Source organism: Salminus brasiliensis, chromosome 10, assembly GCF_030463535.1.
Source record: "Salminus brasiliensis chromosome 10, fSalBra1.hap2, whole genome shotgun sequence".
Taxonomy (NCBI): Eukaryota; Metazoa; Chordata; class Actinopteri; order Characiformes; family Bryconidae; genus Salminus; species Salminus brasiliensis.
In genome coordinates this window covers 38,301,529-38,318,219 of record NC_132887.1, presented here as the reverse complement: position 1 = coordinate 38,318,219, position 16,691 = coordinate 38,301,529, and the positions used below count along the sequence as shown (strand labels likewise).

General features: G+C 44.0%; 1 protein-coding gene across 1 annotated transcript in view; it reads left to right on the top strand.

The window, feature by feature from the left end:
* The window catches only part of dlgap2a (discs, large (Drosophila) homolog-associated protein 2a), a 244,433-nt gene that overhangs the window by 216,652 nt on the left and 11,090 nt on the right, over positions 1-16,691 (top strand). Inside the window, 7 exon segments of the mRNA XM_072690048.1 lie at positions 2,845-2,997; positions 4,312-4,550; positions 11,595-11,631; positions 11,634-11,679; positions 12,859-13,328; positions 13,905-13,925; positions 13,928-13,995. Coding sequence (XP_072546149.1) covers positions 2,845-2,997; positions 4,312-4,550; positions 11,595-11,631; positions 11,634-11,679; positions 12,859-13,328; positions 13,905-13,925; positions 13,928-13,995 — 1,034 coding nt within the window.

Here is a 16,691-nt window from a genome sequence, read left to right as displayed (position 1 = left end):
TCAGTTAGACTCACAGTGTTCAATTAGACTCACAGTGTTCAGTTAGACTCACAGTGTTCAATTAGACTCACAGTGTTCAAGTAAAGACTCACAGTGTTCAATTAGACTCACAGTGTTCAATTAAGGATTCACAGTGTTCAATTAAAGATTCACAGTGTTCAATTAAAGACTCACAGTGTTCAATTAGACTCACAGTGTTCAATTAAAGACTCACAGTGTTCAGTTAGACTCACAGTGTTCAATCAAAGACTCACAGTGTTCAGTTAGACTCACAGTGTTCAGTTAAGGATTCACAGTGCTCAGTTAGACTCACAGTGTTCAATTAGACTCACAGTGTTCAAGTAAAGACTCACAGTGTTCAATTGAAGACTTACAGTGTTCAATTAAAGACTCACAGTGTTCAATTAAGGATTCACAGTGTTCAAGTAAAGATTCACAGTGTTCAGTTAGACTCACAGTGTTCAATTAGACTCACAGTGCTCAGTTAGACTCACAGTGTTCAATTAGACTCACAGTGTTCAAGTAAAGACTCACAGTGTTCAATTAGACTCACAGTGTTCAATTAAAGACTCACAGTGTTCAATTAAGGATTCACAGTGTTCAATAAAAGATTCACAGTGTTCAATTAAAGACTCACAGTGTTCAATTAGACTCACAGTGTTCAATTAAAGACTCACAGTGTTCAATTAAAGATTTACAGTGTTCAATTAAAGACTCACAGTGTTCAATTAAAGACTTACAGTGTTCAATTAAAGAATCACAGTGTTCAATTAAAGACTCACAGTGTTCAGTTAAAGACTTACAGTGTTCAATTAAAGAATCACAGTGTTCAATTAAAACTCACAGTGTTCAATTAAAGACTCACAGTGTTCAATTAAAACTCACAGTGTTCAATTAGACTCACAGTGTTCAAGTAAAGACTTACAGTGTTCAATTAAAGAATCACAGTGTTCAATTAAAACTCACAGTGTTCAATTAAAGACTCATAGTGTTCAATTAAAGACTCACAGTGTTCAGTTAGACTCGCAGTGTTCAATTAAAGACTCAGTGTTCAATTAAAACTCACAGTGTTCAATTAAAGACTAACAGTGTTCAATTAAAGACTCACAGTGTTCAATTAAGATTTTACTTAAAAATGTTCATTTTTACTAATTTTGTGTGTGTGTGTGTGGGGGGGGGGGGTAGGGCTGGGGGGTGGGAGTATTTAACTGCCCTAATAAACCCGTGGACAGCAGCTCTAATCACTGCTAGCCTCCAATGAAACTGCCTCGCCTTCACTCCAGCTTTATTAACTGAACGTTTATTACAGCTGCAGCAGCAGAATCAGGCTGGTCTCGTTGCTGGAAAGTCTCTGTCTCTAATAAAGTCTTTCAGGGAAGGTCAGCCAATGGATGCTCCTTGAACCCTATGCTCCCCCCCCCCCCACACACACACACACACACACACTCCCCACTCGCCTCTCTTTCTGCACTGAGCAAAAAGAGGAGGAATTTCTTTTGCTAACACTCTCCAGTCGGCTCGTCCGACAAAGAATTCCATTTAAGAAGGCGAGAGAGGGCCGATCAAGCCCCCAAAAAAACATTTAGTGGTCCATCTGCTCGGATTAGAGGACCGCTTTCATTTGCACTTGAAAGGAAGTGTTTGGAGGCTAATCCCTCGCTCATCACCAGAGCAGGACGAGCGGAGATAACTGTCAGCAGTCTTCATCACACGCTCGCGCACGCTTGCACACACACACACACACACACACACTTACACCAGAAAGAGGGAGGTTGGTTTTAAGCCTTACAGTCTCACAGAATTCCCAACTTTCTCAGCAACTTCTTTAATGCAGGGTGACGCTAACGTGTCACAGCTCATTTAAAGGCCTGTTTTGTAGCGTACGGCTAAAAGTTTCTTGCTATGTTTGTTATTTTCTACTTTAGTCCTGTGTGTGTGTGTGTGTGTTAAGACGATATAATGTATATGACAGAAATACACACACTGGCCACTTTATTAGAAATTTACTGTTATTATTTACTGTTAATTACACTGTTCAGTGTAGCTGTTTACAATAAAGTGGCCGGTGAGTGGAAGTACAAGGTAGGTGTTTCTGATAAAGTGGCCAACAATCAGATGTCTGCGGTGTGTATTTCTAATAAATTGGCCGGTGAGTGGAAGCCTAAGGTAGATGTTTCCAATAAAGTGGCCAGTGATTAGAACTGCAAAGTAGGTGTTTCTGATAAAGTGGCCAACAATCAGATGTCTGCGGTGTGTATTTCTAATTAATTGGCCGGTGAGTGGAAGCTTAAGGTAGATGTTTCCAATATAGTGGCCAACGATTAGAACTGCAAGGTAGGTGTTTCTGATAAAGTGGCCAACAATCAGATGTCTGCGGTGTTTCTAATAAATTGGCCAGTGAGTGGAAGCTTAAGGTAGATGTTTCCAATATAGTGGCCAATGATTAGAACTGCAAGGTAGGTGTTTCTGACAAAGTGGCCAACAATCAGATGTCTGAGGTGTGTGTTCCTAATAAATTGGCCAGTAAGTGAAAGCTTAAGGTAGATGTTTCCAATAAAGTAGCCAGTGATTATACTTACAAGGTCAGTGTTTCTAATAAAGTGGCCAACAATTGGAAGCACAAAATAGTTGTTTCTAATAAAGTGGCCAGTGAGCGGAAGCGCAAAGTAGGGGTTTCCAATAAAGTGGCCAACAAGTGGATGCACAAAACAGGTGTTTCTAATAAAGTGGCCGGTGAGTGGAGATGGGTTATATGAATGTGTGTTTATGATGTACGTGATTGAGTTGCAGTGCTGGACGTTTACAAAACTGAACACTTGTTCCTCTCTCTCTCCCCCCGCCCAGCGGTCACCTACACCCCAAGCACTCCTACCTATAAGCGGACGCCCCCTCCTGTGCCTCCCCGCAGCACCTCCAAACCCCTCATCTCCATCACAGCACAGAGCAGTACAGAGTCCACCCAGGATGCCTACCACGAGGGCCGCCTGGCCAGAGGAGGTCTGCAACACACACAGCCTTTCCTGGCTGTTGTACTTTACCTATGATTTAAGCTTGTAGTTTGCACAGTGCTAATTGGTGGAGTATAAGCTACCAGTTCAGCCACCAGTGCCGAGCTAAAGTGGAGGTTTAGCTCAAATCGAATCCACTGAGACCTGAACTATAGAGCCATAGTTTCAGTCATAATGTCCACATCACTGTCTGTTATCCTGCTCCTGCTTATCCTAACTTGACCTTATGACCCCTCCGTTTTTTTATGACATCACTGCATTTATGTTTTCCATTATGACATCACTGTCTTCCATTTGGCCTCACATTCACATGTTCTGTTATTGCACCACTGCGTTTACATCGTCTACTACAACGCCTCTACCTTTTTTTATTATGTCTTCCTGTTGTGAGCTACTACAGCCTCATTTTCCATTGTTCTACTGTGACATCACTTTATTTTGTCCTTCTGTTATGACATCACTGCTTTCTATTTTCGTTCTGTTCTCCTGTTAAACAATTGTGATTTTGCTTTCTATTGTTTCATTATGACATTACTTTATTTTGTCCTTTTATGACATCACTGTCTTCCATTTTTTTGTTCTGTTCTCCTGTTATAAAGCATCATTACCTCACTTTCCATTGTTTTACAATTACATCACTTCTATTATGACATCACTGCTTTCTGTTTTCGTTCTGTTCTCCTGCTAAACAATTGTGATCTCGCTTTCTATTGTTTTATTATGACATCACTTTATTTTGTCCTTTTTATGATATCACTGTCTTCCATTTTTTGTTCTGTTCTCATGTTATAAACAAATATGACCGCCTTTTTTTTGTTCTTCTATGACATCACTTTATTTTGTCCTTTTATGACATCAGTGTCTTTGATTTTTTTTGTTCTGTTCTCATATTATAAACAATAGTGACCTCACTTTCATTTGTTCTACTATGACATCAGGTCTGGCCATTCTATTGTGACATCAATGTCTATCATTTGTTTGTTCTTTTATGTAAACAGTTGTTATCTCACTTTGTATTGTTCTATTATGACATCACTGTGTTTTCATCTTCTATCACAACATTGCTGCCCATCGTTTTGGTTCTGTCTTCTTATGAACGATGATGTCATCACTTTCTATTGTTCTGTTATAGCATCGCTGTATTTTGCCCTTCTGTTATGACATCACCATCACTGCCTTCCTTCATTTGTTTTGCTCTTCTGTAATTAACAATTCTGACCTCATTTTGTAATTGTTCCGTCATGACACCACTGCCTTCCTTTTTATCGCTGTCTCACTCTCACTGTCGTCTCTGTTGGCCCAGGTTTGTGGGGCTCGGAGGGCCTGGGGCTGGGCTTGGGCAGAGCCCTCTACAACTCCACAGACAGCCTGGACAGCGCCAAGGCGGTCACCATCGCCATGGAGGCGGCAGCCATGGCGATGGCAGGAAAGAGGCACCCGTCCACTGACAGCCACAGCTCCGTGATGACCTGCGACAAAGCCGTACTGGTGTCCAAAGCCGAGGAGTACCTGAAAACTCCCAGGTCGTCTATAGGGATACAGGTGAGTCGCATTGTTAAACCCACTGAAGTCTATATTCACACATTTGAACAAGCCGTAGCTTTTTCAACTGGCAGTTTGCCATCTCCTCCAAACGTTAACGTTGAGCTCCAGTGATGCAATGTTTGCAGCGCAGTGACGCCCCCTGTGTCTTGGAGGAAGCACTGCTGGCATGGCTTGATGGCAGTGTTCATGGTGTAAAGAGTCTTTAAAGGTTTAGACCCGTGACACACCTGTCTTGCAGACCTGCGCGGTCAGATCTTTGAAGTCAACTCCATCAAAACATTGCGGGTCAGTGTATGCACGCACACACACACACACACACACACACACACACCAACAGTCACGCCTCCTGCATTGTTGCACTTTCTAAAAATAACCCGCAGTGACTCATCGTACCGCAATCCATTAATTAGGATTCAACTCAGACTCTCCGCTTCCCTGAATTATCTGTCTCTTTCGCTGTCTCTCGTGCTCTCGCGCGCCCGCTGTCTCTGCCAAGCTCGCTCGTTCTCTTCCCCCTTCCTTTGATAGTTACTTCCAAACTCTCTGTTTGATATTCTCCACCTCAATCCTCCCTTTCGATCTCTCGCTCGCTCAATTTGATGCAGTCCACCCTGCTCTCGCGCTCCCTCTCTCTTTCTCTCTCTATCGCACGCGCTCTCACTGTGGCCCAGGGCGGGTTTGGCATGAACGATGCCATCGCTCTGTGCCATCTGAAATGTCAGACCAGTTCTGGAATAAAGCAGGCTCATACAATAATAACGCTGTGTGTGTGTGTGTGTGTGTGTATGTTTTGCTTCCTCACTGTTTCATCACCATGACACCCCAGCTCTGTTCTCTTTAGAAGCAACTTTCCTCTAACACCCACTCTATGAACCTGCTTCATGAGATGATGTGATGGGAGGCGAGTGTCAGGTCTTTGTTTGCTCAGAATTTGGGATCGTGGAGTAGAGGAGCGCTTCTCAGGATAATGAGCGCCCTGAATGAGGTGGAAGTGAAATCAGAGGTGGGGAGATGGGCATCAGAGGTGCTTACATAACAGGTCTCCACTCGCTGGTCTTTAGTTCAGTGCTGCTTGGAGGTCTTTCTGGTCTTTCGCGGCTATTAAAGCACAGCAGGATACGTATTGTAGACTCCCCCCAACACACCAACACACATTAAGAGGACAGCACTGGGTACCAGCATCACACTGAGGTAATGTGGAAAGAGAGAGAGAGAGAGAGAGAGAGAGAGAGAGAGAGAGAGAGAAAGCTACCCACAGTTGTGCTCTCTCAGGCTCCGGCTGCTGATGGCAGGCAGCATGGCCTGGGATTCGAACCAGCGATCATCAGGTCACAGTTGCAGCACGCCAGTCTGTGGACCACATATCCTCTTTTCTATATATTACTACATTTTTACACACACACACACACACACACACACACACACACACACAAACAAACACACACATACACACTTGGTCTTGATGCGTCCTGGTCTCAGTCTTGACTCTGACTCTGTATGTCCTGCTCTCTGCCTTGATGTGATCTGGTCCCGGTCTTGGCTCGAGCTTAAGCTGTCCTGGACTCGGTCTTGATGTGCCCTGGTCCTGATAAGGCTTGGTCTCAGTCTTGACTTTGGCTTGACATGTCCTAGTCCCAGTCTTGACTCAAACTCAACTTGTCCTGGACTCAGTGTCTCAATGTTTCCCTCTGGGCCTTGACTTTAATATGTTCGATATGTCTGTTGTCCTGTTGTGTAAACAGGGTTACTCTTCTCCTCAGTAGGTATTCAGTCGAGTCTTGACTTGGTCTTGATGCGTCCTGGTCTCGGTTTTGACTTAGTCTTGATGCGTTCTGGTCTTGGTGTTGACTCTGCCTTGATGCGTTTTGGTCTTGGTGTTGACTCTAGCTTGATGTGTTCTGGTCCCAGTCTGGACTTTGGCTTAAGATGTCCTGGATTCAGTCTTGATGTCCCCTGGTCTTGGTGTTGACTCTGTCATGATGTGTCCTAGTCCCAGTCTTGACTCGACCACAACTTGTCCTGGACTTGATGTCTCGATGTTTTCCAATCAGGGTCTTGACTCTGTCCCAGTGTGTTCTAGGCTTTGCCTTAATGTGTCCTGATCTCAGCCTTGGCATGTCCTGGACTTGGCCTTGCTTTGTTTTGGGCTTCAATATAGTTGTAATTTGAGGGACAGTCTGAGCTACAGGTTCACCAAGTTAACTAACTTGATTTGAAAGCAGTGGTCCCTCTCTGCAGGCTCCACTTAGCACGGCCAGTCCACATCTAGTTTTGACTAGATCTCTACCTCTGTGTGACAGATAGTAGCCAGACAGGGAGAAATTAAAACAGAAGAGCTTGTCTTGGAGGGCCATTTCCCCCGAGGCGTCACTGAGCCAGTGCTTTAAAGAAGCACCCTTCAAAATCGTCATCCTCCGCAGGGACAATGAAGTTATTCAAGGGAGGGATTTTTTTAGTTCTCAAGGTGAATGTCTTCCTTGGACAAATCGACAGTCTGGGGGTGACAGAATAAAGACGAACTTTTCATCTCCTTCATACCTACTGCTGTGATGTCTGGTTTGATCTCTGGAAGGTGTAGCTCACTGGTAACGTCGTGTAAAAGTCTGACTTTACTAGCTGACCTGCTAGCGCTGGTATTTTTGGCTATGAGGCCTATGAGGCCGTTTGGGCCTTCACTTTGAACAGGGAGTTTGCTGGTGTGTGGTGTTCAGACTGCACTGTCTGCTATTTTGGACGTGACCATTTTGGAGGTGACCAGGTATAAACAGGGTCAGTGTTTACTAGTCCCGGTCTTGACTCGGGCCGAAGATGTCCTGGATTGATGTGTGCTGATTCTGGCCTTGGTCTCTGTCTTAATGTGTCCTGGTCTTGTTCTTGACTTGGGATTGATGTGTCTTGGTCTAAGTCTTGACTTTGTCTTGATGTGTCCTGGTCTCAGTCTTTAATTAGACTTGATGTGTTCTGGTCTGAGTCTTGACTTGATCCTGGTGTGTATTGGTTTTGTTCTTGACTTGGTCTTGATGCGTCCTGGTGTCAGTTCTGATTTGGTCTTGATGTATCTTGGTTTCTGTCTTAATGTGTCCTGGTCCAGTTTTTGACTTGGTCTTCATGTGTTTTGGTGTCAATCTTGACTTGGTCTTGTTGTACTCAGGTCTTGTTCTTGACTTGGTCTTGATGTATCTTGGCCTTTGTCTTAATCTGTCCTGGTCTCGTTCTTGATTTGGGATTGATGTGTCTTTGTCTAAGTCTTGACTTGGTCTTGATGTGTCTTGGTCTAAGTCTTGACCTGGTCTTGATGTGTCTCTGCCTTTGACTTAATGTGTCTTGGTCTTGTTATTGACCTGGCCTTGATGGGTCTTGGTCTCATTGTTGATTTGGGATTGATTTGTCTTGGTCTAAGTCTTGATTTGGGATTGATGTGTCTTGGTCTAAGTATTGATGTGTCTTGGTTTTTGTCTTAATGTGTCTTGGTCTAAGTCTTAATGTGTCCTGGTCTTGTTCTTGATTTGGGATGGATGTGTCTTGGCCTTTGTCTTAATGTGTCCTGGTCTTGTTCTTGACTTGGGATTGATGTGTCTTGGTCTAAGTCTTGACCTGGTCTTGATGTGTCTTGGTCTAAGACTTGACCTGGTCTTGATGTGTCTTGGCCTTTGTCTTAATGTGTCCTGGTCTTGTTCTTGACTTGGTCTTAATGTGTCCTGGTCTTGTTCTTGACTTGGTCTTGATGTGTCTTGGTCTAAGTCTTGACCTGGTCTTGATGTGTCTTGGTCTAAGACTTGACCTGGTCTTGATGTGTCTTGGCCTTTGTCTTAATGTGTCTTGGTCTTGTTCTTGACTTGGGATTGATGTGTCTTGGTCTAGGGCTTGACCCTGAATGTCCTATTTATCGACAGTTCTAACGAAAGCATGGTCATAAAACAATAACACCAGACTTCTAAGGATGATGTTGCGAGACTAAGTTATAATGATCTAAATATTTCTGAGATTCTGGCTCTCTTGGGACCTAGATTGCCTCCACAGTGCTGGCTTGTTATTTGTGGGGAAGTGTTTTAAAATTTTTTTAACTTTTAAAAGACCACCTAATAATGTCTGATGCTCCTCTGGTCCTGGTCCAATTAGCCTGGTAACAACGTCTTGAATCTTGCAAGCCCTCACTTTCCTCTTATTGTGTTCTGATGAGCTACAAGGATGGCAGAGTCGGCGGCACCAGATAATGAGCAAATACAGGGCAAAGAAATTAAAGAAGAAAGCATAACAGTGGCTGAAATTCTCTTGAGAATAATGTTGATGGGACTCATACGCCCAATTTGGTCACTGCTGGGGAAAGGGCAGGCAGAGCCATTCAGGGTGTTTTTACAGGCTACTTGGTGCTCGTCATTAAACACAGAGCTTTAAGAACCCGTTAACTTTCTAGAGCATTTGCAGTGAGGCTCCTTTTGGCCGCAGCCTAAACCAGGTCAGGTAATGCAGCTGAATTAGAGTCTGGCTGTATCTGAGTGGTGGACCCACCCTCAACCTAGTGACACTGATGTGTGGACAATCCCAGCAACACCACTGGGCCTGATACACCTATACCAGCAACACACACACACACACACACTACCATGTGTCAGTACCACTACTGTTCTTACAGTCCACCACCTGAATAATATCAAGAGTAACCAATGAGGAATGGGGGGGGCTAATAAATCTACAAATTTAATAAATTGGCCAGTGAGTGAAAGCACAGGGTAGGTGTTTCTAATAAAGTGGCCAGTAAGTGAAAGCACAGGGTAGGTGTTTCTAATAAAGTGGCCAGTAAGTGAAAGCACAGGGTAGGTGTTTCTAATAAAGGTGCCAGTGAGTGGAAGCACAAGGTGGGTGTTTCTAATAAAGTGGCCAGTGAGTGAAAGCACAGGGTAGGTGTTTCTAATAAAGTGGCCAGCAAGTGAAAGCACAAGGTTGGTGTTTCTAATAAAGTGGCCAGTGAGTGAAAGCACAGGGTCTGTGTTTCTGATAAAGTGGCCAGTAAGTTAAAGCACAGGGTAGGTGTTTCTAATAAAGTGGCCAGTAAGTTAAAGCACAGGGTAGGTGTTTCTAATAAAGTGGCCAGTAAGTGGGAATACAAGGTTGGTGTTTCTAATAAAGTGGCCAGTGAGTGAAAGCACAGGGTAGGTGTTTCTAATAAAGTGGCCAGTGAGTGAAAGCACAGGGTCTGTGTTTCTGATAAAGTGGCCAGTAAACAAAAAAAAAAAAAACAGGGTAGGTGTTTCTAATAAAGTGGCCAGTGAGTGAAAGCACAGGGTCTGTGTTTCTAATAAAGTGGCCAGCAAGTGGAAATACAAGGTTGGTGTTTCTAATAAAGTGGCCAGTGAGTGAAAGTGCAAGGTCCTAGGACTGAGCTTTGAAGGAGGCTTGATTGGACGGTCTGTTATAGGCTGCAGGGTCGGTGGTACAGCGGTACTGTCAGTGTGGGGCTTTGTGCTGTGTTGGACTATTACACACCCCCTCCGTCTCACTGCTGTTGTAGAATCGGCCTTATTATGTACGTCAGCTTGCTCATGGTGGGATAAATGCATCTAGGAATAGTGTGTGTGTGTGTGTGTGTGCGGATTTGCTTCTGTGTGTCTGTTTCTTATTTTCTCTCTCTCTGAATTTCCAATCTCCACTTCTGGCTGTGTTTTCATAGTAAATCAAAGTGTGCTTTGCAGAGCGCTGTTTCTTCCACGACCTCCATAAATCATCCCGCTGTTATTTTCGAAGGTGTGTGGCGTTGCGTTGCAGCATGTGTGTGTTTGTGTTTTCGTTTGAGCCGACGATTTCCTCCACTGGGGCTCAGCTAGCTTTTTTCTTTTCCCCTCAGTGTCTGATCTCAGATCAGTTTCACTGACAGTATTGGTGCACCCTGGGCCTCTGGATCAAGGGAGCCACTGCTAGTTTGTGGGGCTTGAAAATGAGAGTGTTCTGCTGAGGGGGCGACATACATGGGGTGACCATGGCCAGACCCAGAGAGCTCCCCGAGGCCTTCAGAGAGATGGTGGTAGATGCAGACGAGTCTGGGAAGGAGTTGAAAAAGATCTCAGTACTGGACTTACACTGTCACCAACCTCTTCTCAATAAATATACTCTACCCGTCCAAATGTTTGTGGACACCCCTTCTTACGAATGCATTAAGCTGTGGAGCAGTGGAGCTGTGTTTTCTGGAACGATGGTCGGTGCTCCATCCATTCAATACTTTTGAGATGAGTTGGGGAGTGCACACTCTTGTCGCTGAATGCAATCAAATCCTCACAGCAATATTCTAACAAAATGTAGTAAAACGCCTTCTTACCTAAATGAATGAGCAGGTGTCCCAATACTTTTGTCCAAAAAAAACATTAAGTCTAAGCAGAATCCAGAAGCTGAGTGAACGTCAGCCAGGGGCTACAGTCATATAGGATCTGAACCACTGATTGTATATGTGATCTACACTATATGGCCAAAAGTTTGTGGACAGCAGACTTTTGAAAAAGACTTGGTTCTTCATTAGCTGCAGTAACTGCCTCCACTCTTCTGGGAAGACTTCCCACTGGATTGCTTGAACACCTTCTGTGAGGATTTGATTGCTTTCAGCCACAGAAGCATCAGTAAGGTCAGGAATGATGTCGGCCAACCAGCCCACTACAGAGCACACAGTTCCACTTGTCCGTGGCTCAGTGCCGGGGGGGCCTTTATACCCCTCTAGCCCAAACTTGGCATCAGGCATGGTGAGCTCAACAGTGTCCACAAACTTTTGGACACACTGTGTATGTCCAGTTGTTCGTTAGCAGTGTTAGCCTGGCAACTCCTACTGTAAACTAAAGGACACTGAAACAGGGGAGCACGCAGCTGTGTGGTGTCCAGAGATGTGAGTGTGAGCGTGTGTGTGGTCATTACTTGCTGCTTCGGTGGGGTCTCTGATCTGGAGTCAGCCGTAATGAAGCTCCTGCTGGCCCTCTGGGCGGACGCGGCAGCAGCAGCAGCTGGACTCAGAGCTGTGTCGCTGTAATAAGGCCTGCTGTGTTGTCTTGTGTTTACCCTCAGGTGGAGGCGGCCACGGATTCGGAATCGGAGAGCAAAGGGTCTCGGAATATCATTCCGTAGGGATTCAGGTGGAGGACGACAAGCGGTAAGCACGGCGTGTTCCATTACTGCAGGTCTGTCCCGGGTGAAAGGGGGGATTTGTGTGAATCCCACTGAGATAGGGAGCTGCTGATATTAGCATTACTCTGAATCTGTGTGTGTGTGTGTGTGTGTGTGTGTGTGTATTTAGATGGTTGTGGGGACCCCATGATGCCCCTCCATCCAAATCTGTTTTATTTTTTAGAAGTCATGGTCACTATCTCTCTCTCTCTCTCTCTCTCTCTGTCCCTCTCTGTGTCTCTCTGCCAATTCCACTCTCTCTCTCTGCCACTCATAGTTTCTCTCTCTCTTTCTGTATCCCTGTATGTCTCTTTACCACTTAGTCTCTCTCTCTCTCTTTATTCCTCTGTCTCTCTGCCACTCCCACCACTCTCTCTCTGTCTTCATGCCACTCATTGTCTCTCTATGTCTCTCTATCACTCTTAGTCTCTTTCTCTCTCTCTCTCTCTCTCTCTCTCTCTTTCTCTCTGACTCTCTGTGTCTCTCTGCCACCTCAACTCTTCTATCTGTCTCTCTTTCGGTCTCTCCACCACTTTTGGTCTCTCTCTCTTTATCCCTTGATCCCCCTGTGTGACTCTGGGACTCCCACTCTCTCTCTCTCTCTCCCCCTATGTCTTTCCACCAGTCTCTATCTATGTCTCTCTGTCACTACTTCTCTCTCTCTCTCTCCTTTATCCCTCTCTGTGTGTCTTTGCCACTCTTAGTCTTCCACTCACTCTTTCTGTCATGCATTATCTCTCTCGCTCTCTTGCCTCGCTCTCTCTCTGTGGCATGGTCTGTATGTCTCTCTCTCTCAGCTCAACTAAAAACCCTAATGAGTTTCGGTGCCACATCATTTACATCTGTTTATCATACATCAGTCTATTAATCACCACACACACACACACACACACACACACACACACACAGGAAAAATAATACATAGAGTTGATTTGAATGTGTGCATCATTTCCTCATGAATAAAATATGGATGCAGTTACTGGTGAGAGTGTGTAAACTGGGTTGTTGATGGGGTTTGTTTATTCATGTGGAAATGATGCAGACATTAGACTCCAGTCAGTTCAACACGCAACACTGTTTAAGTGTGTCTCTCTCTTTCTCTCTCTCTCTCTCTCTCTCTCTCTCTCTCTCTCTCTCTCTCTCTCTCTCTCTCTCTCTCTCTCAGGATGGGCCGGTTTAAGCGCTCCAACAGCGTGACGGCGGCGGTGCAGGCCGACCTGGAGTTGGAGGGCTTCCCTGTGATGGAGGACAAGGGCCTGCAGTTCGGCGGGGGCGGCGGGGGTTTCCAGCGCCACAGCGAGCCCAGCACGCCCACGCAGTACGGGGCAGTTCGCACCGTACGCACGCAGGGCCTCTTCAGCTACCGCGAGGACTACCGTCCTGCCACCGAGCCCACCAGTCCCCAACGCAGCCCTGAGCCCTGGCTGGAACCCCCAGGGGGCACCAGAGAGCCTCAGGCCACCGTGGCTGTTACGGTGACCCCACCGCAGGCCTCGGACTCTGGTAGGGTGTCGCCCTCGACCCGGCGGGACGGCAGCTGGTTCATGCAACTCCTGCACACCGAGACCAAGAGGATGGAGGGATGGTGTAAAGAGATGGAGGGAGAGGCCGAGGAGAACGACCTGTCGGAGGAGAGTGAGTCATGAATGGGTCAATTGGTCAAAAATGAGCCGATTGGTCAAAAATGAGTCAATTAGTCAATAATGACTCGATTGGTCGATAATGAGCTGATTGGTCATTAATGAGTCAATTAGTCAGTAATGAATCAATTGGTCCATAATGAGCCGATTTGGTCAATAATGAGTCGATTGCTCATTAATGAGACAATTGGTCAATTATGAGTCAATTAGTCAATAATGAGTTGATCTCTGTGTGAAGCTGACCTTAGCTCACAGCTACCTTAGCGATTAGCAGGCTGGCTAATTACTACAACAGCACAGTTTCACAGGTTTTAGTATCAAACTACATAAAACTAGGAGCTAATTTAGCAAGATAGCTGCTAGCTAACTTGGGTGCCACCCATAATGAGATGCTCGCCACAGTGCAGTGCAGCACTCGGTGGTTGTGGCAGTGGGTGATTTGAGTGTCAGCTTCTCTCAGCTGAGGAGGTATTTTAGTGATTAGCATGCTGGCAAACTCAGTTACCCTAAGCAGTCCAATGACAAAAAAATGTGTGTGTGTGTGTGTGTGTGTGTGTGTGTGTGTGTTCAGTCCTAGGTAAGATCCGGAGCGCAGTGGGAGTGCTCAGCTTCTCATGTCCCAGAAATTCCAGCAGTTTTACTGGCTGTGTCAGCAAAACCTGGTAGGTCACATGATGCATGCTTTTCCCCCTGGGTATGTCTGTGTGTGTGTTTCTGTGTATGTTTGCATATCAGTGTCTGTATTTGTCTGTTTTAGTGTGTGTGTGTGTGTGTGTGTGTGTGTGTGTGTGTTTGTGTTTTATTTCATAAAAAAAAATCTATCTATTTTTTGCTTCTTGTTCCAAACTGTTTCTCCCCTCACACACAGTCCACTATATCAGATAAACCCATTTATACTCTCTGCAGCCTGCGGCGCATCCACCGCTCTGATTACCGCTGTAAAACTGCTATATTACAGCTATATTACTGCTATATTACTGCTATATTACAGCTATATTACTGCTATATTACTGCTATATTACAGCTATATTAAGGTTACTGCTGTATTACTGCTAAATTACTGCTATATTACTGCTATATTACAGCTATATTAAGGTTACTGCTGTATTACTGCTGTACTACTGCTGTATTACAGCTTCATTACAATTTTATTACAGCTATATTAAGGTTATGGCTGTATTACTGCTGTACTACTGCTGTATCACAGCTTTATTACAGCTATATTAAGGTTATGGCTGTATTACTGCTGTATTACAGCTTTATTACAGCTTTATTAAGGTTCCGGCTGTATTACTGCTGTATTACAGCTTTATTACAGCTTTATTAAGGTTCCGGCTGTATTACTGCTCTACTACTGCTGTATTACAGCTTTATTACAGCTATATTAAGGTTATGGCTGTATTACTGCTGTATTACAGCTTTATTACAGCTTTATTAAGGTTCCGGCTGTATTACTGCTGAATTACTGCTGTATTACAGCTTTATTAAAGTTACTTCTGAATTACTGCTATAATACAGCTTTATTACTGCTTTATTACAGCTTTATTAAGGTTATGGCTGTATTACTGCTGTACTACTGCTGTATCACAGCTTTATTACAGCTATATTAAGGTTATGTCTGTATTACTGCTGTATTACAGCTTTATTACAGCTTTATTAAGGTTCCGGCTGTATTACTGCTGTATTACAGCTTTATTACAGCTTTATTAAGGTTCCGGCTGTATTACTGCTGTATTACAGCTTTATTACAGCTTTATTAAGGTTCCGGCTGTATTACTGCTCTACTACTGCTGTATTACAGCTTTATTACAGCTATATTAAGGTTATGGCTGTATTACTGCTGTATTACAGCTTTATTACAGCTTTATTAAGGTTCCGGCTGTATTACTGCTGAATTACTGCTGTATTACAGCTTTATAAAGTTACTTCTGAATTACTGCTATAATACAGCTTTATTACTGCTTTATTACAGCTATATTAAGGTTATGGCTGTATTACTGCTGTATTACAGCTTTATTACAGCTTTATTAAGGTTCCGGCTGTATTACTGCTGAATTACTGCTGTATTACAGCTTTATTACTGCTTTATTACAGCTATATTATGGTTACTGCTGCATTGCGGCTGTATTACTGTACTGTGTCTATATTAGCTGTACTGTGGTGTAGTTTTAGTATAATTGCGTTACAGCTGTATCACAGCTATATTACAGCTGTATTATCATTCTGTTATGGCTGCATTACTGCTGTATTATTGTGGTATTATGACTGTTACAGTAATGACTATTAAATTATTATTATGATTATTAATGCAGTATTATGTCTAGTTCGGCTGAACTTATGGCTGTATTATGACTGATACAGCTGTGGTACTGCTGTATTATGACTATTAATATGTGTATTATTATTATCTAATTAATGACTATGATAGTAATAAGTGAAGTACTGTTGTTGTTGTATTATGACTAGTAAGGCTTAATCATGACTCATATGGCTATTGTTTCATTGATACATCTGAATTCCTGTTGTATAATGACCTTAATATGACTGTAATACTGCTGTATTATGACTATTATAGGTGTATTATGACTATCACTGCTGTATTATGACTAGTTCGGCTGAATTGTGACTCTTACGGCTGTATATTATGACTAATAGGGCATTGTACTGTGCTACTGTATTATGAGTGTCACAGCTGTACCACAAATAGTACTGTGGCTATATGACAACTCTATTACTGCTGCAGAACTACTGTATTCCAGCTGTTGCACTGCTGTCCAGTTATGGCTGAATTACAGGTGTGTTTGTAGAGCGCTGTAGAGCAGCAGTGTAAGTGTGGGATAGGACTGGGTTATTGCTGTGTTACAGCTTGATTGTCTGCCTGTTCCAGATTTACCAGCCATGCTTTCCTCTATTCTTTAGCAGCCTCTGCTGACAGACACATTAACACATTAGCCAATCAGGCCTCAATGGAAAGCAAAATTACCCAATAAGAAATCAATACTGATGAGAAGAGAACAATTGGGTGACAGCTCACAGGAGCAGAGACGTGTGTGTATGGAATAATGATTACACTGACAAACCCTGTGCTTCTGATTTCTACACCAACAACACTGGGAAAAGACATAAAGCCACATACACACTCACACACACACACACACACACACACACACTTCTTAGAGGAGTAATCCCACTGTAAGCATAAGTACTGACTAAAAGTAGGGTGTAAACCCCAGCAGCCCCTTTGCCTTGAAGCAGCGTTACCTACCCTCGCCGTTCTCTCACACAGCTGGAACGATTATCCAACTGTACTGAAGAACACACTCGCATGCTGACACCTTCCTGGCCACTGAAAACTACA